Source organism: Sturnus vulgaris, chromosome 1 (assembly GCF_052056855.1).
Source record: "Sturnus vulgaris isolate bStuVul1 chromosome 1, bStuVul1.hap1, whole genome shotgun sequence".
NCBI lineage: Eukaryota > Metazoa > Chordata > Aves > Passeriformes > Sturnidae > Sturnus > Sturnus vulgaris.
Window position 1 is genome coordinate 66,359,212 of NC_142243.1, and position 27,568 is coordinate 66,386,779.

Below are 27,568 nucleotides of genomic sequence, written 5' to 3' on the forward strand. Positions count from 1 at the left end.
ATTAATTTGGTTAGGTGCAATATTAGACAAGAGCTTATATTCACCACAACAGCCTTCAGACAAATTGTATATGGTAGTAAATATATTTTGTGAATTTTTTCCCTAAATTTTTTTTTCCTCAAGTATTAACAATGCGTTTATATTAAAGTGAATGTCTTACCCTCCTTTTAACATGTGCCTGGATATATAGGATATATAGCAGCATAGGAATTTATCAGATACTCTAAGAATCTTCTTCCACCTTTTCCTTAGGAAAAATCCCCACCAAAAGAAACCACATTCTACCAATTCCCTTTTGAGTTCATGAATTCAGACTCCATGATCTGAGCTGAGTTTAAAAGATGGCATTTGAATGACAAATCAAAACTAGTATAAGACTGAACATTTTCAAGGACTTGATCCAACAGCCTAAGTGGGAAACACAAGCTGGAAATTGTGCAGAACAGCAGAAATCCCCAGAGCTGACCGCTCAACACCCTCAGTTACCATTGATTTCTTAAGACTGACAAACATCAAGATACGAACTTCTGCTTGATATCAAGAAACAATAAAATCCCTTATCTTTAAGGAAGGAGTGAAGAGAGCAGCACCATATCCTGCAACATGATTTTGTTCATACCACAAATATCTTGTGGAGCAGTAGTAAGCTCATGGAAGAAAGAGTACATTACTTTATAAACCAATGCCAGGTAACATCAGCTGCCATTTCTCAGAACACGAACAGAACGTTCATTACATTTGACAAAACCATTATAATGAAGTTATTTTATCCATTTTAATGACACTATTGGCAACAGTCAAAGCATTTATTACCAATGGTAGTAGTAATACCATCCTTTATAAAGGCCTGGTTGTTTCTATAGCAACATGAATTATAAGGTCCAATCAAACTAGATACAATAAAATATGCTCTTTTTCTCCATAACACCAGTTGTCATTCAGTTAAAAGGAAATTACATATTTTAAAAATTCATAAACTCTACAAATGTCTGAACTCCATTTGCTGATAAGGTGTTAATTATCTTAGTAATTAGATTTCTTCCTGGATGGAATTATTACACACAAAGAAAAGCCTGAGTACAAAAAGAGAATAAAGACCATGGTGTATTCAGCAACAGCAATTAATTACAGTTCAATCCAGTGTAACTGCCTAAAATATGACATTGCATAGTGCATTTTTGTATCACTGCTGATTATATTGTTTAACAAGCAGTTTAAAAAGGGGAGAAAAGCATGAGATTTAACTCAAAATAAAATCCAAAATGACAAAAATCAAGCTCCTAAAGACTTCTCAAAGCAGTGATGAACAAAAATATGTACGATTAGCTCCACATGTGAAACATAATTTCTTAAGGAAAGAAAGAGGGAAAAAGATATAATTATGGAAAAATATAAAACATATACAGACTTGAAAATTAAAGTGACCTTTTCTCTGACAGCCTGAAAGAAAGCAGCACAAAATTCCTTATTACTTAGATTAGGATGATGTTTAAGGATTGCTCCATCTATGAAATATGATCCAAAATCACATAAAAACAAGTTCTTGTGCATCAGCCAATATTATTATTTTTTTTACACCAACTGCTGCCTATCTATACTGAATCAAACAAAGAAAAAAACTGCTGAACATCCCCTGTAACATTCATTACATGAACACATTTACAGTTAGTCTGACTTCAGTTTCCACAAATCTTTTTTAGGGTGTAGGAGAGAAGCTCTACAACATGCTGACTCTCAACTGGGATATTTTACAATAAAACTGCAGATTTTCAGAAAAAGATGAATCAGAGGAGTAAATAATGCCACATATAAGATAAAACAGCCTAATATACTTAAAAGTTCCTGAATATTCTTTCCCCTATGTCCCTCTACATATATAAATCCCTTCCATCTACTCAAGCAGACTGGTGTTTTGCCATTCTGAACTACACCAGCAATGTGAACCCCATCATCCTGGGCAATTCTGACCATCCAAGAAGAAGCAACTACTTCATCTTACAGTGGAGACACATCTGTTTTAGTGTGATGCTGTAAGGACCAACACACCCATGAACAAGTGCTGGCAGCACAGGTATCCAAACCTCTCAGAAAAGAAGAAAAAGATGAGTTTGAAAGAATACAGAAGAAAAGCAACATCTTACCCTCTGTCTAAAGAAGAACCAAGTCAGCCTCTGGGGTCAGAGAAAAAAAGTCAGAGCCAAGGAATTGACTGATGCCTAGAAGTTAAGTCATGGACAAGTGACTTAGAAAAGAGATAAAAGGGATAAAAGCTGCAAAAAAACCCCAGTAAAACTACTCCCCCATCCCACCCCCATTTTCACAGAGCAATATTTCTAAGAAAAGCAGCAGCAAAACTGTGAAAATTTCTAGGATTCAGTTGTTACATGGACCATTTCATGTGGTTTTAGCCACAGAAAACACTTCCTTTAGCAATAACCATTACAAATCAAATCCACGCTAAGGGAAGAAATTATGTAAAGGAGCTAAATCACCATCTTCAGCTACTCACATGACCACGTGAAATTCTTTTGCATGATCACATATTCTTCCCACTTCCACTTCAGCAATTAACACTTAAATCCAGAAATTACTTAAAGCTACCAACTTTCTCTTCAGCAAGACCAGTTACCTCCATCCCTTACAGTCTAACAAAATACTGGATTAGAATAAACAGCAATATGAATGAAAAAGAAAACACTATCTAGTCTTACAGGAGGGTATGAGAACTCCCTGTGTAATCTATAGTAATTAAAGCCAAAACAAATGTGATGACATAGCAACCCCTTGATTCATAAATTAGAAATTTGCATTGAAAAAAATGTTAGGGAAATAGATGGAATTTTTATGAAAATAAAACCAGTCTACTCTGAAATGTTATTTCAGCATCACAAATTATTTTATACTTTAGAATGCTTCTGTAGTATAAGCCCATTCAGAGAACATGAAATGGGGCTCATGGAAGAAATAATTTGAAGGTATCTGAGTTGGTCTTTCAAGTCTATTTACAGAATCTAACAGGTATCTCAAAGTGACATTTTGAGTTGGAGCTGAAGGATACGTTTGCATCTTCCCCATGACCACACACAGTCTTCCAGAAGCCCTTTTCACCCCCTCTTTTTCTTTTCTCCATGAGGCCCAGTCTTGTGGGATTTCTGACTTCAGCTTAAATCGCTCACTGAGGAGTCACACCAACAGGGGCTAGCGCAAGAGAAACAGACTGCTCAGCTGGGAGCACTGCCTAGGAACAACAGGGAACTTCACCCCACTTCTCTCTTGGCTATATGGAGATTAACCTGAGGATTAAGCCATGGAAAAATCCCCACACTCTGAGAATGGAATTCAGCCTGTTTCTGTTCTCAAATCCTCCAGCACTTCTCTCTCTCTCTCCCCATGGACTATGAATACAGCACAGGACAATAAACTCCTAAGTGTCTTGAACTGGGAGACTAAATCTGAACATAATTTCTGAATTAGGAGTTCTCCATCCTTTCTCATTTGTGATTTACCCTAAATTACACAACGGATGAACAGGCATCTAATAAATGGATATCCATTGAAACTGTTTTTCTTAGTAATCTTTTCCATATGTGTTTAAAAGTTGTCCAGGATGTGTGAGTTCAGAACCTCTGTGTCAGGAAAAACAAGTTCTTTTGAACCCTCATATCAACTGCTGAACTGATTTACACATGGAGTAAAACTGGAAAGTACCTTGGTTAAATGACAATAGGCATGTCATAAACACTTCTGTGTAAAGTCTCTTAAATGATAACATACTGAGCCTTATGGCCAGATATAAACTATACTTCGGTAAGACACCTTATTAAAATGCAGCTATATATATCAAGAACATTAATATTTTAGAAAATTTATATAGGAATTATATAGGATATTAGAAATTATCTTATTTCAAATATTTCAAAATGTTCTCTATTACTGTGTAACACAACACTGGGTCGTCTTACAAATCAGTTCTTCACCTCAGTTTGGCTGAGCAAAAAAGGTAACTATGTCAACACTGTGTGTAAAAGTATTTAATGGCTTCCTTCATAAGTCAACTCTCTTTTACTCAACTATTCCGACAATGAATACTATCAGATGTTTAAGTACGTAATATTTTGTTTATGTGTGCAAGAAAACATAATTTCAATACTTTTTTTAAAACTTATTTTCACAGCTTGGATCATATCTCTCTGAAATTGATGTCCAAGACACAACAAACCAGAGAAAGAAATTGTAATGCCATATTGTTTATATGCTTGCTGTGATAAAAAATAATAAAACAGACAAATGAAAGCCAGACAGAACAACAGAGAAACCCTCGAGTATTTTTTCAGAGTATTCTTGCAAATTTCCCTGAAGGAAGGTATACGCATCTGGGAGAATAGTTGGCAAGGCCATTAAATCCTACCAGTTAATTTGGAGGTTCATAGTGAAACACTTCAAAATTTCAAAGGTAGCAGAAACTACCTAGTAAGTCCAGCCTGACAGCTACAGAGCCAGGGGATGTATCCTGCTTTCTGCATTCCACACCTTAGAGAGCACTCGAGGTGTCTCCTGGTGGTGATTCCCACAGGGAACACATTACATCTGAGCCTTGTGATCTTCAGCAATGTCCAACGGATTTGCAAGTGCAGCTTAATAAGCTGGGTTTGAATTTGGAGTTGTTAGTGATTTTGATGTAAGTCACCTGAAACAGGCTGTAGAATTGTATCTATGATCAAGAGGCACAATTCAACACTTCTCAGAGTTTAACTGAGAGTGAGAACAGATATTTTCTAATGACTGTTCTTTTCCCAGTCCACCTCCTGCCCCCAGAAGAGCTCTTTCAGAAACTGGGCTGAATGACACCTGGAGGCAGAGAGCAGACCTGATTTCCAGAACCCAGAATGAGAAGGTATAGGTGTGGAGGACTCTGTGCGAGTAGGGACTGGGCTGTCCTTGTTACCAGGGAATAGTGACCTAGATAAAAAGTATATCTCGTAATTAGCATGGCTCACTGCCTGAGGATGAAAGAGTACACATGGTTTTACTCTCTTCAAACAATTATCACGAAGGTTTCCAGAGTTCCTATTAGATGCAGCCCAAATGGTTTAGGAGAAGCATTATAATACACCCTATTATCAATTTTCCTTAAAAAAAAACCCCAAAAAAACCTCAAGCAAACAAAAAACCCCCAAACCAGACAGTTAAGGCTTGGACCAACTTTATTCAACTATAAGGTGTTCTACTCTCCTCATAAACAAGAAACATTTTATAGAACTTCATTATGGATTTATAACTTCAGATCATTATTGTTTTATGATTAAAAAATGAGCGACTTAAGACAAAAAGCTCAACATCCTTAAACTTCATTTCCATTCAATCTCTAATAAATACCATCTGCTGTGTACTTTAGGGATATAATACCCGTCAAAAACTCAGCCGTATTATGAGAACCGGCACCAAGTTGATCTGAAATGCATATTTGAACAGATGTGTTTAAATTACATCTCTCCGTCTATCCACACACATAAATTCAGAATAAGCGTGTGTTGATTTAAAATGCATAAAAAAGGGATTTGGAGATGCATCAAAAGTGAACAGCATCTCAATGGATCAAGGCTCGCATTACTAAAGGTCATCCCTAAAAATAAAGTTTGAATTTATTAAGGGTTGCACCAGGGAACTGTTCTTGGGAACTGACTTAATGTTTGCTGCACTAAAGCAACCATTGAAATTACACTAATTTTCCATGACCCTTCACTGTTTAACATTAGAGCTGTCAGGCATGGTCAGAAATAATAGGATCTCAGCCATGAGTAGCAGAGAATATGATATACTTTTTCTCAGTCTGACACAATGCTTATCACCAATACTAAACGTCTCAGGCTCTGAGGACCCATCCACATCTGTTTCAGTGACAGTCATTTAGCTCTTCACTCTGACACAGAAATCAGGCATATAAAACAAAATGATTAGCATGCCTTTTTGGCATGATGAAACCAAATGAAAAAATTGCAAGCAGGGCTCCATTAACAAATGCTAATTAAAAAAAAAAATTTAAAATCATCTACAATGTACAGTCCTGCAATGTTTCAGGGATCTTGAAGACAAGACATAGTGGCCCAGAGGTTCATCTAAGCCAGCAATCTACTCCTACCAATAGGCATAAGAATTAGCCCAGAGAAGCATTTCAGATGTTAAGCCCTGTCAGAATCCCTTCGTCCTTCCAACTGAATTTTGTCAGAAAGATGTTTCTGTAAGCAGTAGCTTCTGATGGATTTCTTCTCCATTAACAAGTCTCTCCTTGAATCTAAACTTGAAAGTAAAAAATAAAAATCTCTGGTGAGCCTTCCATTTGCTAATTCCATTTGATGCCCTCTAATTGTTATGCTGGGAGAGACCAGCAACAACTCTGTTCACCTTCCCAGTGCTCTTCATGATTTTACTGACCTCTGTTCTAGTCCCTCTCAATTAGCATTTTTCCAGACTGAAGAGTCCTTGATTTCCTTTGTGTGAAGATCTGCCATACCTCAGATAATCTCTGTTAGTCTTTACACTAACATTGCTCATTGTAACCTATCCCTTTTGAGAGGGACATTGACAGCATGTAACAACACAGGCACACCAAGATAAAAATCTCTTTAAAATAGTTCTAGAATATAGAGAAATTATCTGCTTTTAATACTTTTCTTTCAGGTTTGGGTTAATTTGTTTTCTAATAAGCAGATAGCAAAAAGTAATGGACCTTACATAAGGCAAGGGACAAGAAAGAAATAAGTTTTAGAAAATAAATAAGCTAGAAGTGAAAACAAAAAGCAGGCCAAGCACATTTCAAAGACAGGCCAAAGTCAGCAATGTGGTGGTAAAGGGGAACAGACGATCTTGTCAAAGGAGGAGTAGTGTATGACAAGCTGCAAGACTTTAACAGAGAATGTAAAATTTCTGTCTGAAGCAGAACCAAGAATTGATCAAGAAAAATAAATGAGGAAATAAAATTGCCAATGGGACAGATGTTTTATTCCAAGGTATTGGTTCAAGATCATTTATACTAATAACTTTTGCAGAGAAAGAGTAGAGGATGGCAAGACATACATTTAAACAAAGAAAGTTTTGAAAAAAAACATGCACAGTTTGAAAGAGTTCCCCCTAAACAGCTGATAGATTTAAAAGAGATACAATTCTTTCACATCACAACCTATACAAACAAATTGACTGGATCTTTTTTCTGTCTTATACCTTTGTGAGAAATCATCACACGAAAAGTTTTCCAGTTGCAACCACCAAGAAAACAGCAGTTAAAACATAGGCATGATGTGCAGTAATTTAATATAACCTCCATTCCATTTTCAAAGCACCGGATGAAACATAACTTTTACCACACCAGCTGATCACCCAAAACACAGTAACTTATTTGCTACATCTTTATCAACACAGTACTTACAGAAGGTGTTGTTATAACTAAACCTGAGAGTCACAGTTTTAACAGAGCAGCAGACAGGTTGTCAGGGGGAAGGCTTTAGCAGCCATAAGGAGTTTTCCTGAATGTTAGCCAGAGGCAGTTAAATCACAGTTCATGTTCTCTAGCTAAATAATGCTGTAGTTTTACAGCAGTTTTTTATGTACATTCCTATACATTCTTAAATGTGAATTTTTCAGAGCCAGTATGTCTCATGTATCAAGTATCTGGTAGGTCAAAGCCTTTTACCGTCACCTCTCTAAAACTTTTTTTTCCCCTTAAAGAGCAATGTATGTACAGGAAAGAGGTTGCACAGGGAATAGTACTCCTATCAGCAGTGCAAAAATAAAATTTGAATAATAATAATAAATTTCTCAGAGTAAGCGTAGTATTTGATTCAAAATTCCAGTAACATCCTCCTTACTCCACAAAGATTGAAAGCTGCTATTGTGTAACTTCGAAGTTTTTCATTTTTATTTCATGATCCACTGGCAAATGTGACTATATGGTCTTAACACTTCAGACCGAAGTGTGACACAAGGATTAGGATGCACTCAGAACATACCACCTATATAGCTTCAGAACAATATTTGCAGAGGTAACACTTCAGACTTACAAGCAATGCTATTTCCTTATTAAGCCAAAACCCATGAGCTTAACTTCAAAGAAATCCAGTGTGCTTTACTAATTAAAGTGTGATAAGATAAAGTTAATTATATTTCAATATAATCTTACTTCAATCAGCATAATGCAATATAACTTGAATCACTGGGAAACAGAGAATTTACCTTGCAAGAATAAATTTAAAGAAATTATGAAGTAAATATTTCAAAGGGCATGTATAAAGAATCAGTCATTCATTCATGTAAAAATTTACTTGAAACAATATTCAGAAAGAACTGGGCATGACTGTTAAGGTAATGGGCATCACTGGAGTGATAGTACACCACAAACACTGTCTGCAGATTGCTGTCTCATCCCATTCATGACATGCTCTGATAACAATCTGAATTTAAAGAAATCACACCAGAAATAATACCCATCTTTATGAGCAAGAGCAGTTCACTTGGCTAACTGGAAGGCAGCAGAATGGCTGTGAGAAATACCTGTTTTGTTCTCAGGCATACCCAACAGCAGGTGAGTTCAAAATACAAGAGATTTTACAGCATTGGTCTATGCAAAGAAAATATTATTTTATGTATCAGTTAATAAGATATAATTTAAAGCAAAATACTGTGGCTTCTCTTCCAAGTGGAGAAATAGGATTAGTCTGCTATGTAGCTTGAGGACACTGGGCGGAAAAAGTAAAATCACCAGGAAAGCAGCTCTAAAATGTCCGAGTTAACCTCTCAGAAGGATGGCCTCAACCAGTCAGGTTCTTACATGCTTCATGTTTGTAATGTTTTGGTAGAAGCTTCCTTTGTCTAGAATTGCCAGTAATTTAAGAACATTTCTTTGTAAAAGAAAGAATCAGCTTAGAATATTGGGGTCAATGGAAGTAATTAATGCATGCATTCCTTCAAAAGTTTTGAAGGACATTCAGATTCATACATGCATACCAAGTAACACATAGGGGACATCAGAAGCAAAATCAGGAAAAGAAAAGATGGTATTTTAAATGTAGACTGTTAGCTTGCCAATGACAAAGTTAAAACAATACAAAATCAATGGACACTGTTGCCTCAGGGAAGCTCTTATCCATTCTTCTCTTTTCAGTTCAGTGAACTACTTCACTTTCAGTGTGTCACCAAGTTGCAGATACCTTAATAATGACAATTAGGATAGCTTACCGTATCATTATTAGTATATACTGTCACAGTCAAAAGCTTTAAATAAAATACGGACTGTTTCAAGTGCCTTTTTTTTGCCGACTCTGACAGGCTGTACACAGCCACAAATCTTAAGTCATTTAAGCAGTAGCTTTTCTGCCTAAGGGTAGGGTTACTAAGTGGGAAATTTAAAAGAAGTTCAGACAAATATAAAATGAATAATGCATGTCAGTATGAGAAGACATATTAGTAAATAATAATAGCAAAGCTATGAATGAAGTCCAAATAAAATCCAGAGGTTTGAAAAGATAATGAAACCCCAACTATTCAAACAAAAGGCTGGAAGGTGGTCATTTTAAATATTTTGTGTCAGATGTCCTCTTTTATGCCGAGGAGCACATACCGTGTAAATGTGTTTCTACATTGTAAAGAAGTAAAATAGTCAGGAAATGAAGTTTTCAAAGTTAACATACTCATATCATGGATAAATAATTAAGGCAACTTGATGTTGTAAGCAGGTACCTGATTTGAACTGATTGAACTGAGAGACTGAAAGTTAAAAGAATTATCACAAAATCTAAAATATGCTGTTATCACTGAAGAATCATCAAAGACAAAATTAAATGTATGTTTTATGAAGAACTCAAAGATATGACAGCATTCCAATTACGGCAACTAAAGCTCTTTGGCATCATTGAACCATTAACATTGGATAGGTAATATATGGAAACTGTATTTAGGGAATAAGATTTCAGGTAAATTTAATAGCGTAGAAGATGAATAAAGATGTAACTGAGATGAGTAACTTCTTTCTCACATACAAATATATGTAATTAGGTAAGAGACAGGATCAGTACCAACTGGGTTTAGCAACCTGATTCAAAGCACAGGAGTAATATCTAAAGATTACGGGAAACAGAATTTCTTCTATCTTGACATGATAAGACAAAGGCATGGCACATGAAGTCCCAAAACCCAAACAGTCTCTGAGGATCCCACAATTAATAAATTAGGGAGGACAGTTACTATTGAAAACGAAATAAGAATCAGGATGGAGCAAGGCAAGTGCTCAAGATCTAGTATTAGTCTTGTATCAAAGAAAATTATAAACTTCAGGAACTTGCCAAAGGTTGGTAAAAGTCAAAAAAGCAATACTCAAGAAGGAGATGGAAGAGAACTGAAAACCTTCAAAAGCATCATTATGAAAGGACATCAGTGATGTCTTCAGACATGAATATTAAATCTAATAGTTCTGATAAAGGAAAAAATTGAAAACTTTTTTCTAAAGAGATAAGTATAGAAACAAAGGCCGAGTATTGTGATAGCGAGACTGACAGAGATGGGGGGGGGGGAAGCTTTTCCTGAGGTTCCCAACAATCTAATCAGAGAATCATATTACAATTTGCAGGGGAAAAGACCACCTCAAAAGCCAACAAATTTCTAGAGCAGGCTAAAACTGCAGAATTAAATCAAATCTATACAGAGAAAATTGAAAAATGTCTCAAATGAATGGAATAAGGTGGTTATAACTACTCAATTTTGCAAGCTGAACACATGTTTGAATTTAATAGTTACCATGAACTCCTTCTGCTAAAGCCTACTTAAATGTAATGAATGATTTCATAAAATACCCAAAGTATGATACAGAGGGAGTAGAATACAAAAATGGAATCTAATCAATCCAGTAGAAACAGCAGTGTGTACATTCAGACCATATCACTTGAATCAGTTTTATCAAATCACATAATGTTCCATGGTAGCCTTTGGGCACCAGTTAAAGGACCTGGAAAGCCTGTGAAATGCCTGCCAGGCACAACAGTGTCCTTTTGATTCTGCAATATCAGCACAAAATACGAAGAAATCTTGGGCAGCAAGATCCACAAGGCTGGTGCAAAAACTAAATTACCAAGCTGAAATCCAATGTCTGGGTATAACATGTTGGGCCTAACACACACAGGCTTTTCAACCTTGAGTAAAACAGAAGGCATGGTATAAAAGGAGGTCTGAAGGAAGTGGCAAATTAAGATCATTAAGGATGAAACAGGCTGCACCTCAAACAACTTAAACTCATTTACTGTGGAGTGAATATTGAGCAATTGATGCAAAACTACCATTTATATAACAGCATTTTGAAAATGCTTATTCCATGTGGGTGGGAATTTCAGACATGTTTGAAGTAGGTAGAAAAACATGGAATAACTTAAGAAATTATTTACTGATTAACCTTTGAGTCCATTAATGAAAAATATTTCATCCTCGGTGATCTTTTGCAAGACTTTATCATTCACACCACCTCCTTTCCTTCAGTTTCCCTGCCACCACTGAAGTTCCAGGAATTTCAGTAGGTTGGATTTTCTTATCAGCTGAGTAGAAGACATAGTAGTTAAGCATCTCACTTAAGGTTTTTATAGGGTTTTACCTTACAGAAAAAGCAACAAAAAAAACCAACAACAACAAAAAAAGGAAAATATTAATTAGATTTTACAGTTCTCACTTTCTAGGACACTTGTATTTTTATTCTAGAAGATACCCCACTTTTCAGCCTAATAGGTTTAAGTGTTAGTATTTCTTCCTTTAGTGAAAAACTTGGTCATGAAAACAGTAACAATAAAAAAATTTCTTTGGCATCTGACTTGCTGTTAACAAAAAGTATCAGAGAATATTCCAAGGAGAAGGCAAAGATCGGTTATCTACCTATAGACCCCTTCAGAGAAGATGAGTAGAGTATGCAAACACTGAACTATGATGTGTTTTATGTCAGCAGTATCCAAAGAAACATCCTCAGGCCCACATCTTTCAGCCAGTAGTTCATGTAGTTACAGGAATGGCCCAGATCTCCTCAGAGTCCACTGATTTGACCTAACTGAGGAACACAGCTATAGCATATCCCAAAGTAAAATCTGTTAAGGGCAAGTAAATAATCTCTCCTCTTCAGAGGGACTCCTGCAGTCGACTGCAAATAACCCAACAGTATGGAAAATCTGAAGAAAGGCACATGAACCAGGACTGAAGGAGAGCTATGGCAAATGCAGCTTTTTGCTAGGCGCAGTAGCACTTAATAAATATGTAAGTGGTTTCAAATGTCCACTTCACATATAAAAAATACAAAGGTATGATGCAGAGTGTAGTTGTGTGAGGCTTAACTGAAGGAGCTATTAAAGAAGCAGCAGATGAACCCTATTCATGACTTTGTAACATTCATTTACTGTGAGAGCTTAAGGTATCTACTAACCTGCCTGAACCCTTCATCACCACATACAAGATCGTCAGGGACTGCTCTTCAGAGTTCTTCCCTAACATACAGAAGGCAAAATGCAGGCGAGATACAAAATAAGTATCTGTAAAGGAAAGCAGGAGGTTTAAGGAGAAAAGCAAGGCACACTGACTTTCCTAAAATAATTGAATGTTGGATGTCACCTTGGAAAAGGACTTCAGTAATACCACATGGGCTACCTTGCCTTTATGGAAAACAGGAAAAAAAGGAGAATGAATGATGACAGCTCAAATTCCTTTATCCCTTCCAGCTAAAATGCACACTTACCTTCACAGACAAAGATGGCAATGAACTCCCAAAAGATAATGAAAGGTCTAAAATCCATTGTACGTGTGCAAAAGTAAATAGAAAGACACAAGATTTTAAAATCCTGTGCTCCAGAATCACAGCTAATAATTCCAGAAAAAACTTGTTTTGGTGATAAAGGTAACTTTGCCTTGTGTGGCAGCCTACAAGGTGCAACAATGGCATCTCAGTATAACCCTGGGCTATGATATCTATCAAACTTGCAAAGGCACCATTTCCCACAGCAAAAACATTTCTTTGGGCCTGCTTCAGGTTTCAGAACTGAGCAGAAAGTTGCACAAGGAGAACACACACTCTTTCACCTTGTGGTTGTGCATCACCAAGCCTTCAAGTCTGGTTTTCTGTGGAGGCAATACAGGTGCTACCAGAGTAATTGAGAACTTGCACTGTGTGAGTGATTTCCCTGACAAAACACCACGCTGAATTTAGGAAGCAAATACTTAGAAGATGCAATTGCCAATTTCTGAAATTTCTCAGGGCTTGATTATCAGAAAGATAAGGTATTTAGATGCAATGTGTTTTTCCCTCATAAAGTAAAAGCATTTTATTTATTAATGAAGGAAGTCCATCAGAAAATTTAAAAAAAAAAAAAAAAAAAAAACCCAAACAAACAAACAAACAAACAACAAACAAAACAAAAGCCCCGAAAAACCACATTCAGGCAAATAGGCAAAGTCACATTTATACCAGGTCATTAAATACATTCTAGTTTCAAGGGGGAAAAAAACCCCAGCAGATGAGAAGAAAAACCTCAGGATAGAAGTTTAAAATGAAAGGATAAACTAATACCAAGAATTCATCAAGAGTATTAGAAGAGGATTTAAACTGAATGTGAAACATGCTTTTGTGCCAGAGTTGAAAAGTGAAAGGAGGATGCTCAAAGTTAAGCTGTGGATGCTCCAGAAGTTTAGTGGAAGGAACAATTAATTTTTGTGAGTGCAAACTCTATGCATGGGATGGGAGCATATCCCATAGAGATGCTACATTACAGAAAGAGAATTAAAAATCCCCAGCCACTGTCTTTGTATAAACATAATCACTGTTTGAATGCACATTTAGTTCAATCAACAAAGCAATTTTTTGTTCTTAAGAATTATTTGAACATTTGCCTTAAGAAAAAAATATGCTTATTTGCATTATTAATGAAAACACAGAAATATTATCTCATCACTTAATGTCATAATTACTGTACTTCACTTAAATGCTGTCAAGTAAAAGCTGTATTTTGTGAAAACATACATTAAGAGATAGACTTCAGCTTCTGGTATTCTTGTAATGATGAAAACTCTCAAAATACCTCACAAATTTGCATTTTGTAGAAAATATAACTAAATGATCTAAGGTAACCAGCAGCAGAAAAGCATGTTATGACTTACTGCCATTAACTCCATATGATATTTAAGACATGAACAAAGCAGGAATGTAAATCTTAACAAAATCATACCTGATCTCTTATATAAAATTTTAACACTTTTGAAGACAAAAACCGGACAACTAGGACATTCTTTTTGTACATCACTCTGAAATACTCTGGAAAAGCACTAACTGTTCTGTTCACTAAGTTATGGTAAATGGCAATAAGGACTCCTTTTTCCCAAAGAAAGGTGTATTGGGTTTGTGTGGCAGGGTTGTGGTAAGGGAGGGAGGCTGCAGGGGTGGAGTATGCTAGATGGAAAAAATACTTCCCTTTCCAGCTGGCAGACCAGCTGGCTGCCTTAGTAATTTCTAGGATTGAGAATGTGAGTCAGGTACTCCCCAAAACCTTAATTCAGCAGCATGAGAGTGGTCACCTCACTGCAGTGGAAAGATCACGCCAGTCCATTGCTCAAACCTGAACCCTACAGTCTGTCTGCCTCCCTCATTCTGCAGAGTGTGCAGAGTCTGGGACAGTAGATTTTCCTTCAACAAGCACAGTGGCTAAAAAATAACTGTAGGACATGGACACACACACACAGAAACTCAGCAGAAGCTCTAAGATTGACCACACAACCCGTTTTACAGATGCTGCACCACTTCTGCAGTAAGTTGGAAGCTTATGTTGAATTTTGTCTCAACAAAAATCCTTCAAGGGAGATAAATAGGTCAGAAATTAGTATTTTTCTGTAATACAAAGCTTTATGTAGAAGACTGATTCAAATCTGTCAGAGTTTGTAATGTGCAAAAGCTATTACCCTAGAGCTGACAGCAAGCCTGCATGGAACTGTGTTCTGATCTCAGAGCTGCCTCCCCTACTGAGGCTCCTCCAGAGGCCAACCAGGGAGGCATCCAACACAGCAAACCACAAGACAATTCATTTCTATGGCCCCTGGGTTTTGCCAGTAAATATTTTCTCCAGATTCAAGACTAAATGGCTACAATCAGCTACTCTAGCTTTCTCTTCTCCTATCAGAAAGGTGCTTGGACATATTAACATTTTCCAGGCTGAACTAGCATCCAAATTACAATTTTCTAGTAGGTGGATTGAGAAGACTTTACATTGCTTCTTGTGCCTTTACATATAACCGTATTTGCAATACTGTCCTCCTGTTATGAAGCAATTTAACAGCTGCACTTTGTCAATTACTCCTACTAAACAAAATTATGAGAAGCAAAATAGAAAGACAAAAATAATGATAAGTGCATGAGATAAGTGGTTCAGCTGTGGAAAATAAACTTTCATCTGTTATAGTCACTACTCTTATGCACAAACCTTTTAAGATTTCAGGTCAGTGACTATTTTGCCATGTAATACGAAGTCTACAACTATAAATTTCATTCTTATTAAAAAGAGGTGACTCATCAACTCCTGAATACAATATATAGACCAACATAAGATGCCCATGAACACAAAATTGAGCTTAGCTGAAGTAATCTGTATCACTGTCCAAAAAAGGATGTACAGACAAAACCTCTGGGTAGCAGAATTATCATGCCTCTTGAATGCAACAGTGTTTTAATTGGATAGCTACACTTTTAAAGAGGCTTTGCATATTTCCATTTCCTAGTTTTCTTCATTTAAGCAGTTCGTGTTTAAAAAACCCATTAAAGGTACCTATCAACGACAGAAATGCTGCCTTTTTTCTATCTTCATTCTTTTTAACTTATTTTCCCTGAAAGTTCGACAAATACAGATTCAATCAACACTTATCAGCTGCCCAGCTACCACCCTCATCAAAAACTCCTTTGTGCCACATTGTCCTACGTGATCAGAATAACAGGACTTACAAAATCAATTTATCACCTAGTATTATGGCAAAAATCTGGAAAAGTTACACACTGAAATGAACAAATACTTTTCTTAAATGTATCAAATATGAAAATTGAATACCATCATCACAATTTTCCGATGCATGCCTGAGCACTTTAAGGTGTACATGTGTCTTGTATTTGTATCTGGAGTAATTTGCTATCACAAATACTTATACATTTCAATATACATTTGGATATGCTTAAAAACTCAGGAGTAAGTTAAAACTGAGGATTACATGCCAAGTCCATCTCCTATTAAGCAAACTGATATAAATTAAAGTTATTGTTTTAAAAACAAATTAGACTCCCCTTCCCAGCTTCTAAGTTCTTCGTTTGAAGAGGGTGAAACACAATAAGTATTCAGAAAAAAGAAAGAAAAAAAAGTGATTTTAGTTATTTTGCTTTAAAACACTGGAGAAATATAGTATCCCAATAAGTACAAACAGGAATTTAAACTCATAAATATTAAATGCTTTAAGACTTATTTCCACTACTGCATTCCTTCCTTATATCCTTACTACAGATTTTATATCATTACTTCCAAAGCACACATTCACATGCCTGCCTTCAGGGGGAAAAGAAAAAAGGAAACAAAGATACTATCTTGCTACACTTAAGAAACTGAATTGGATGTACTTTACTAATTTCTAGTCTACCATCTAACAATACTCCCACATTCGGATTTTACAGAAGAAAACTGCAGATGAGGCTGCCCAGCAAAAAGAGAGCCTAATCTTAATAACTGCATACAGAGAGCATCACTCTAAGCAACTTCACTACTTGTATTTAGTAAAAAGAGTAAGCCAACTTGCTAGCCAAGTATAATAATCAGAGGAAATCGCTTTTACATTTAATAAGGGCATATAACTTATCTTTCCAGCAATCAAAAAATGATTCCTCCAAATTTTGGCCAAAGCAGAGCATCATAGAGGATTTGAACTGCAAATGTCCCGTGTGCCCACTAAGTCTGCACTCAGCAAGCTGTGCTCATCCTGGGCACTTTATTTCCCAGGCTTCACCCTCCAGTTCTTACTAGGAGAGTCGAAGAGCAACTCGAGAACCAGGAGGGGAAAATACCCAAACTAACCCTCTCATAATGGTTCTCTTATCTCCACAAAAAAATTATGTGTATGATTTAGAAGAAAATTCTGTAAAATGGAAGTACCCATAAGCACACACATCCTGCTTCAGCAGGTCAGTATGCAGACCCAAATTGCTCCAGAATCCAAAGAGACTCCATATAAAAAATTACAGAGCACAGAAATTTTGAAATCATAGTTTCCTATACAGTATCTTCCCCCAAAATAAACAGGCTGAAGTTACATTTAGTGTCAACTAATCTTCAAAGTTGTCCGTAAATTTGGAATTGTGTTAATATCTCAGCACATGATATGCTTGGGACTTCCATATTTGTATGTTTACATTCTCACACACGAAGTGACAAGATGCACAAACAACAGGATAACTGAGAGTCGATAGCCCAGAAAACTCCAATGTTCTCGATGCATTTGGCATAAAAGACTACAACTAGCAAATGGTGACCAGTAATTTATAAAGTGGCAAAAGACCTAATCCTGTGAACCATGGCAATAAAGAGGTCTCTCTTCATGAATTAACTAAAACCTGATTCACAATCTGTAGAATAGTGAAGACAAAGATTAAGAAGCTGCAGATATTGCCTTCCTGCCTTCCATTCCCTCTCTACAAAAAGTATATCTCCTCCTAAAAACTAAGGGCGCAGTAGCATCAGCTGAGAAAAGGGAAAAGTGCTGTGCAGGCCAAAATTGAAAGCCTGCCCTCCTAAAACAACATTTAGCTTGGTTAAAGTCATGTTACAGTAAAAAACAAAAGCTATCCTGAAATACCTAATGTTTGTCTCTCCTCAGTCACTTCTAAAGAAAAACATACTTCTGAAATGTAGGTTGATGAATGCTGATGTTCAAAATATCCTAATGAAATTAATGGATCTGCAAGTGTTCAGCACCTTTGAAGCCTCTCACCTACTTACACCTCTTTCTAAGACACTGTGAATCAAACGCAGGGCAGGAAGGGTTATAAACTTAGCAAAGTCCAAGTTTAAATTTCAAGACAACTAAAGACAACTAATCCTGTGATAAAAAGGAGCTTGTCCATCAAAAGCAACACCTTGAAGGGCTAGGGTCAAGTCTAGATACAAACTTGAATGCACCTTTGCACTGTATGATGAAAAACACCCACGTTCACATTTTTAGTGCAAATTCAACACCTTTTAAAGACACTCAATTAATTTAAAACCTAAGAAAAAAAAAAAGAGACATTTGGTAAAGTGATTACTTCAGACTCCAACAGCAGACAAAAGACAGAGTAGAGAGGAGTCTAGAGACTGAGGTATAAAATTACAGATAAGTACCAAATACACTCAGCAATTTCTTAGCAGAGAACGTCATAAGGATTTTAAACAGATGACATTTGCATTTGCAGTAGTCAGACTGACAGAACAGATGTGCTAAAACCCATTAAAAAAAAGCCCAAATCTGAAAGACTTGTCAAGGTTTGTTAGGGACACGATTTGCACGTCTGCAAAATGAGCTCAACAATGTCTCTCTCTGAGAAGCAGAAGTGCATTTTGAGGAAGAAAATGAAACAAATTCACACTGTAAAAAGTGAGGGAGTTGCTAAAGTCTACTTCATAATTACCTGCATTTTGAAAGTGAGTATAAAAAGGTATATAAAAATAGTAAATGGTTATTTTAAAATTACTCTTTTCTTTTTTGCCTTCCAATTCTACTTTCAGTAAATGTCATGATAATGTGATGAAGACAATAGTAGTGCCATAAGGCTTTGGTTGTCTGAAACAGCTGCAAATTTGTGATGACTCATTTAGCTGTTTATCTTCCAATACTCAGCAATATTCAGGAGCTGACTATATGGACATCTTTCAGAACAAAATTATTTGCAGTTACAGGTTATTTATAGTGTTTGGAATTTCCTTGATCACTCAAATAATAGTATTTGGAAACAAACTTTTGGGAAGATGTTTCTTCCCTGTTCATTATTTCAGTAAAAAGTGGCTACTATGAAGTAGAGACAATTTTTAAGCCAAAGACTTGTGAATGGCAAGACTCACACAACAAATACAGAAGGAGACTGTGATAACCAGCTGATTGCTCACACAAGCTCTAATGGTATGTGTTATGATGCCAAGAATAAAAACAAAGTCACAATAGACGATTGGAACCTGGGAGAAAATTATAGCTTGTGAAATTGTTCAGAAAGGCAAGAGCAGCCATACTGAAACATATTGGACAAAATTATATTGAGAAAGTGGACTGTGAAAAGTTCCATTCAGACACACAACTATTGCTGTTAAAACCACTGTGACTAGGAGAAGAAAAGTTTGTTCCCAGTCATGCTATTTCACCCTTGAAGCAGCCTAAGTCACAAGCAGATGCAGCCTGGCTGCCACTGCAACAAGAGACAAAGTCAAGGCAGATCAAAAGAAATACAAAAGAAAGACAGCCCACCCCAAATCCTTAAAAACAGAATTAAGAATGGCCTAGGGAGCTGCTGAAGCTACCATCTGTCAGCTCAACTCCTGGTAAAGCAACAGGGAAGTAGGGAGCCCAGGACTGTGTGACACCTCTCAGTTTGGACACTATCTCTAGTTTCCTGGGACATCAGGCAGTTGTCTTCAGTTTGCATTTGAGTGAATAATTGCCTTCCAAGTCTGTGATTTATTTTCCACTGCACACATTTACCACTTTAAATCCTTCACCGTCTTTTTCCAACTGCATGTAATGATGCATCTACATATGCTGAAAATTCAAGGCTTGATTACAACTAAAACTAATGGAGGCTCGGAGAGGCTTTTGAGTAGGTCTGATTTTAATGGAAAAGGGGAAACCAGTGAAAAGAAACCCCAGAACTTTCTGCCTGACAGACCTGCAGCTTCTCCTCCAGCAGACCAAGTTTCCTGGCTTTCTGATAATATTGGAAAGCTCCAATGTTTCCAGTCTCAATTATAAGACAGCCTCAAATGAACAGCAGCAGATACCCACAATTAATGTTAGGCTCCTATCTCAGAACACAAAAAAAAACCCCTGGGAGGCAAACCCAGCATTTCCTCAAAATTGCACTGTTCTCCAAAACAGAAAGGTTTAGTGTTTCAATCTAGCTCTAAATTTTCCTACTTCTCTATCTGTCTAGATTTGGGGTTTACAAGTGTCTTACCAAGCAGCAGTAACAGGAGACATAAACTTTGATGAACATCGGAATCACTTCACAAACCAACAAGATGAGGGAATATAGTCTGGGCAACAAAAGCAAACGACATTTGGAAAAGACATTACCAGTCTAAGGACTTTTTAATGGGTATATATTCACACTGCTGATTACTCAAGCAATTACAGAATATGACATTCAGATCTCAGGTTTCTTTAACTAAAATATATTCCAATTGTTTGCTTTTATCATCAAAAGTAAATTTCAGGAGATTAAATTTCAGAACTTCAAGATAATTAAAGCTGTCTTGCTCTTTTTGCAATTACAAACATCACCTTTCAGAAATATAATCTATGCTAAATCTTGAAAGTTGAGATCACTTGAAAAACAACTCACATTTTGATATAATGACACCAAAAAGAAGACTTTCTGATATGACTATATTGGTCTCTGGATTAAATTTACTTAGCAGCAATTTCTAAAAGTCCTGTATTTAGTTGCAAACACACTGAAACTAATATCTCACGTAGGAATCAGTCTTGTAAATAGTGCCTGCAGACTACTCTATTAGTCCCTAGAAACCACTAGTACTTACTTAGTCCATACAGACTGTGTACACCCTCTACATTAATCAATACATCCTCACTTCATGCTGTTCCCCTCTAGTATAGTTGACAAATAAATATCACGAAATATAGCAGGATATATATCTATATATATATATCTATATCTACATATTAGCTCATATATTTAGATCAAAGTATAACTGCTCAACAGTATTTTTCCTGAATAGTCGAACTTCCTGAAATTTCAGTGCAAAAAAGTGTGAAGCATGATAGAAGGAATTTCTAAAAAAAGTATAGAAGAAGTCTTCTGTATTTCAATTTTCACAGACTAATGGATTTGCCTTTCTTGCTTTAGATTCTATGCATTTTGCTATTGATCTTCCTAGTAAACCAAAAATGTTGTCACCTGTTTGGGAGAGTGGCTCTGAAATACAAAGAGTTACGTATCAAAAGCCTGCACTAGAACATCAATACTAAATTTTAAAGTTCATTTATATTTCTCATGCCTGCAGAGAGTCCTCAAAAAGGAAAAATGTGACATTTCTTACTTCACAGACAGAGTGTCAAGAATGCTCCATTCTTTTTAAAAAGTGAGTTGCAAAATAGCTGGTCTTAATTTTATGTGCTCAGATGTCTGAATGCAAGTTATTAAACTCTTAACTGACAACCATTAGCATTCCTTGATGCGTGATTTTACTTCTTCAGCAGGTCAGCCTATATAATTATTGCTTAAATAAAGCTTTTGGTGAAGTTATTATCAGGGCTGATGTCACATTCTAGAAACAAAGGTGGACATCTGGAATCTACTGATAAGTCCTGGTACATTTTGTGTAGGAAGCTTCCAGATGACTTTATGGCCTCAGCAAAAGAAAAAGGAGATATAGGGGGTTCTACTTCTGGTTTATTTTACCTTTTTGATAAATGGGAGATAGAAATACTCCCTTTTGGCTATTAAAGTAGTTTAAACACATATTTAATTTTAGCTATTCTGGCTCTAGGCTCTGGAGTTGTCTGCAGCCATGTTAAGTTCTGGCAAATTTTGTGCTGAGATCTTTATGAGAATATCTACATGGGAATGTAATAGCTGGCTGCTGTCACTACAGTAAAGTCTACAAAGACTCTGTGCTCTTAAGTGCAAAGAAAAACTTTGCATTTTACAGAGGAGCACATGTTCAAACATCCAAAACATTTTCTCTGCCTTGAATAGCTTCTTTATCCTGCTGCCATAGGGTACAAAGATTTTTCCATCTTAATATCTGGAGACTATTTTCTAAGAGGAACTACTAGATAATTTGGTATTTTCTTAATAAGCAGGATAAATAAAGTTTATTATTCTTTAAAATCAAGACATCAAACCAGTTTTCTTCCTTGTTAAGTTAACTACAAAAAAGCCCTGGAAAAAGACATACATTACTGTATGCTCAGTGACCAGCTGCTTTAAATTTGGGTATTAAGAAATTCACTCTTTTCTGTGTGCAAGAGCTGAATGATTTAATAAATCTCCATATGCCCCAACATGTGCCAGCTATACTGGGTTATCGAAAATCCAGCTGCTGTTATGATAATAGCTGCCAATGCTAAAACTACTGAAGAGAATAATGAATCAACTTCAAGTCAACTAAGACATAAACTGACACAGTTCCACTTAAGATACATGGGAATACAATACATCTGTTAATTAAAAACTAACACTGATCCATAGTCACACGAAATTTAGTGCCAAGAATTCATGGGCATTGTTTGTGGTGGAAAATTAATGCAAATCAACCTGTATGAAGACAAGCAGCCCCATTTCCATCAGCTGTCCTAGATGCATAGGAATGTCCTATAAATTACACATTCAGCTTGCAAAACAGATTCTATTGTGTCACAGTTGGCTTTCTTTATTACACATGATAATTCCTGTGCAGCTAATAGATGACATGTTTTACATAGCTAGACTTCTGAATTTCTCAACTATCATAAAAATTATGATTATGAAAATTATTATGAAGATTTGATTGGTTTGATCTACCAGTATTTTAATGCAAGGAAAGAGTCAAAGGTACAATGCCACTGCCCTTAAGCCATTGAATAAGCACACAAAGGAAGCAGAAATAGAGAAACAAGGTAGCCAAACAAAGTGTCAGAAATTATTCTCCAGACACATATTTTTTGGACAATCAGTGCAGAAATATCCACCAAAATATGTCACTACTAACTTTTTCAAAGCTAAGAAAATACTTCCTTGGATATGAAATTATTACTTGTAGTTACAAATGCTTTACAGGTGGATATAACTTCCATCTTGGTGTCAGCATAAGTAAATACATTAATGACACAGTATTTCATTTCTCACAATTAGCTCTGTTGTTAAGGGAAATAATTTTGAAATTAATCTAGAACTCATCAGTCCCCTTAGCAAGATTAGAGTGTTATTATGTTGATGTAAATTTACATAAGATATAGGACACAAAATACTTACTATTACAAACAAACACAAAACCAACCCATTTACATTTGTTGGAGCTGGTTCATCTCTAGTACATAAAGCATGCAATGCTCAAAAGCCACATTAAAGACAACTTCAGTAACTCCAACTTCAAGAAATCTATATATAGTAGTTTAGGCATAAAAAATAATATAAGAATGTCTTATTTGAAAAAGATTAGGAATATATTGACAAACTAAAAGCATGTCATGCAGAGATTTAAGATGCTTATAAAAGCTCGAGTATAGGGGCCAACCACATCAAGGGGCTTACAGAAAACTCAAAGACTTTGAAAGCTTAAAGAACCTCAATTTTTTTCATACCTTAATTAAGAAGTCGCAAATAATTGTGTTTTCAGCCACATGTTTTTGACATTGCAACAAACCCAACACTGTCATTTTCTCAATTATTAGTAGACTTACTTTTCTTTAAGGAAATCCACTACTTGTTTGAAGTCCGCCACACAGTATTCTCTTTTCATGTCCATGAGCACACTGTCAGAGGCTGACTGGACTGGTATGTGCAGAAAAGCATATACTCTTGGATGACTGAGAATCTTGGCCATTTCCTAAGAGTTATTAAAAGAAAAAGAAGTTTTAAAGCACTATGAAAATAATACAGAAAACTCATTTAAATTAATATATGGGGTAAGTATTAGCAGTAATATTTCTAAAACCCAAAAAACACAAATTGCCTCAACCAATTTTGAAACAGTAGGGACAGGTGAAAATATCTGAAAACAATTTTATTTTAAGAGAAAATAAGAAGAAAACGATGACATCAAATTTCCTTTGAGATAGGATCACATTCCCTATGTAGTATTGATTACGCAATTAAAAGGAAATTTTAGAGGCAAAGTATTGTGAAAATTGGTGATTTCAGACAGTGGCTGTTTTCAGAAGACAACAAGGGTTAGCTGCTTTCTTGTTGGAGTGAAGTAACTTCTCAGATACCAAAATGAGAACTGTCTATAATTGCAGCATCCCTAAAGTTGACCAGTTGCTAATTAAGGTATACCATGTCACTTGCAAACCTGCTCCAATACTGACCTGAAATGTTACCTGTGTTACTTCAGAAAAAGGACAGAAATTAAAAGTGTTTGGCTATAAAACTAATAGAATTAATCAGGGGGCAACTTAAAACTAGAGTGACGGCTTGGAAAGAGACATAGGATGTTACACATTTTGTAAAAATGCAGAATGTCAGAAAAAAAAGTAAAGGTAATAGCAAAATGTAAAACCAAACTTCCTAATGAAAGCCAAACCAAACCCCCAACAGAAACTTGCCAATGTGATGGAATGTGAGACAGAGAATAGAATATGGTAGTCTGATTTCTCTCACTTTTATTATTTAACCACTTAAGGACGTACAGTAAAATAACAAAGTTTAAATATTTTTTAAAGTTGAGACCAACCAGCATCGAGACTGTGTGCAATATGGTATCATACTACTTGTTAATCTTTGCCCTGCAACAAATAAGTGAACTTGGATAAAGAACCATATTCCATGAACAACCAGGTCTTCACATATGGTTTTTTCTTTCTCCCTGTGCTGTGGGCATACAGGAAATGGCCTGGGACTGAGCACTGCTCTTCTGCCAGTGCCTTCTGTGTGCTCCAGTCAGGCTCACTCAGCCCATTTCTCCTGTTTTCTGATGGCACAGATACTCTGTCTGACAACACATACTGCTGCCATATTTAGTTTTTAAGATGCAGCTATTTACAAATTCTTTCCAGACCATTATCAGCAATATTAACCACACATCTAGATTTTCTCTCTATTTCTACAAGGCTGGCCCAGATTGTTCAAAGAGAATGCAGACATCCTCATGCCTTTTCACTTGTAGGAACTCAGCTTTTAAAAGCACTGATTTTTAGAACAAGAAGAAAAAAATGCTCTCTCGATACTCACTTTTCATCTGACAAACATATGTGTACAAAACCTGAACTCTATTAAAGCAGTTTTGAAAGTTTCTGTCTAAGATCCTATTACATAAATGTCTAAGAGAAGTGGTTACATTATTCAAGGCAACAGCTACTCCATCTCAGGTATGTAAACTCAATTTGATACATGGAAAGACTGTGTGCAGTGAACCTGGCCCTCAGTGAAAGCTGGACATAGCTGGTTTCATGAAAAAAGACTGAAGAAAAGGCCACCACTCATCCACACAAATTTTGTGTCCAGTTCAAATGGAACTATATTTATCTGTGCCCTTAATAATTGTAGCTATTCAGCTAGAATATCTTTTCAAAAATGGAATTGTACAGAATAAGTACCTAAAATTGGAAAATCTTTTCTTTAAGCTTTAGAAAATCTTGTAAATGTAATTTATACAAAGCATCTCTGTAGTCATCTGTGATTTTTCTGTTTATCAGTAATCAAATATGTTCCTAAAATATGGGCAATATCAGCTGAAACTTAAGCTATGGACCACAAGCCTATTACTCTGTTTATCTCTTGGTTCCAAGTTCTTCATTCTATCTTCAAAAACAGACTTATGATGTAAAGAATCAGTGAAACTCATGTTTCATAACATGTTTCTAAATCTGCCAAGTTCTTAAAAGTAACTCCCCCTACAACAAAAAAAAAAAAATTTCTTTGCCACTCCTCTCAAATTTTGCATCTTCTGAATAACAGGCTCTTCAATGTGAGATCAGTTTGTGAATTCTTTTTGAAAGAAATAAATTATTATTAGAATTTCTAGATACTAAAGTGCTATTTTATTACAACTTTTGTAAGGCTGAGAATCATCTGATAGAACAAAACCCCAAACAGATTCACTATGTTTGTTTGTGACAGAAATACTAGATTTTTAAAAACCCTACCTTGTTTTACCACAAAGTTTTAATTTTAAGGTCACAAATGCAGAAATTCTCTAGTTATATGAAAATGTTGGTTTTATTTCTCACAGTCACCTTAAAAAACTAAAATTTTGCAGTGAAGTATGAAGAATGAAAACCAAATTCTACAATCTCAAAAGTGTTTTCCTACCCAGGAGATTCAAAAAAAAACAAAGCACCCAACCCCATAGCCACTAGCTGCTGATCTGACAGTAACATGAAGAACCCTGCTGGTCTCACAGTCGATCTCTTTCAGGAGGATGTGGCCAAGAGGGAGCCTTTGACTGCACTTCCTCTAAGAGGAACTAAACCAATGGTATCCAACAGCCAGTGTCAAACAAGACTAATCAGAACTGCTTCTTCCAGTCACCCTCCATGTAAAAGAAAGAAAACATATGTTTTCTGCAATCACTGTTGTCGTTCACTTTCAAGAGTAAGAGCACAACTGCTGTTATTTAAAGTAATTACCCTTGGTTCTGTACTAATGGGATGCAAAATGCCTGGCATTAATTAACTGAACTTTTCAACTATCACTACAGGTCTTTGCATACAGTAAAAGCTACAGCTGTAAGCTCAAAAAAATTATTGACTATTTCACTGCATCATTTTGGTTCAGAAACATGCTCCATATCAAAAGAACTGGCATTCTTTAGAAAGTAAATAGCTTGTCTTGTGTAAATTCACATACAATACACACACAGTCTATCAGGGAACACTAACACAGCCTAGCTGCTGTGGTCAGGGGTTCTGGACAGTCAAAGCTCCTCCTAGAGATGAGGAGGTTGCAAACACCTCTTTTTACTATGAATTCCTTTCTTTGCTTGCTTTATGTATCTAAAGCTACACAAAATGCACTGCATGTGCTTTCAATCAAAGGTCCTACTGATAAACTGATTTCCCAGCAGGTACTTAAGGATTGTAACGATTAACTTTGTGAATTTAGCAGAACAGAAATTATTAACACAAACCAAAGGAAGACAGCAATACTTGATGACCCGCTGTTTCATTGGCATTCACTTTTAAGTACTGATGGCGGTCTTAAATTTACCTTTTATAAACAGAAACTCTGAGTGAGCCATTCAGAAGGAAACAGAATAATGAATTAAACAAAAGCTTGGCATGATTACATCAGAAAGCTGGATAAATCAATCTTCCAAACTTTGCATTGTTCAGATAGAAATACCACATTCCAACCTGTAGCTTTAAGGTAAGACAGCTCTAGTCCTATCTTTTATCCTTCCTACCCCTAAAATAACACTGAAGTTCTTTACCACATAGGTTTAATTAAATTAAAACTACTCTGCACTGAACGGTCATACTTAGTCAATGCTGACAGATTTTCCCATACTACAGATTGCACGTAGTATACCAGATTTCATCACTGAATAAAACTATTAGTTAATATCCCAAGGAGTATTTGAAGGACATCATGGGCTAATGCATATTTGTACTTCACAGTGTCTCAACATTCTAAGCT

General features: G+C 36.0%; 1 protein-coding gene across 4 annotated transcripts in view; it reads right to left on the minus strand.

The window, feature by feature from the left end:
• Nucleotides 1-27,568, minus strand: part of CDKAL1 (CDKAL1 threonylcarbamoyladenosine tRNA methylthiotransferase) — a 375,055-nt gene that overhangs the window by 105,932 nt on the left and 241,555 nt on the right. For all 4 annotated transcript variants that reach the window (XM_014877962.2, XM_088168720.1, XM_088168732.1 and 1 more), the window contains one exon: nucleotides 23,674-23,819. In XM_014877962.2, coding sequence (XP_014733448.1) covers nucleotides 23,674-23,819 — 146 coding nt within the window. The remainder of the gene's footprint in view (nucleotides 1-23,673; nucleotides 23,820-27,568) is intronic.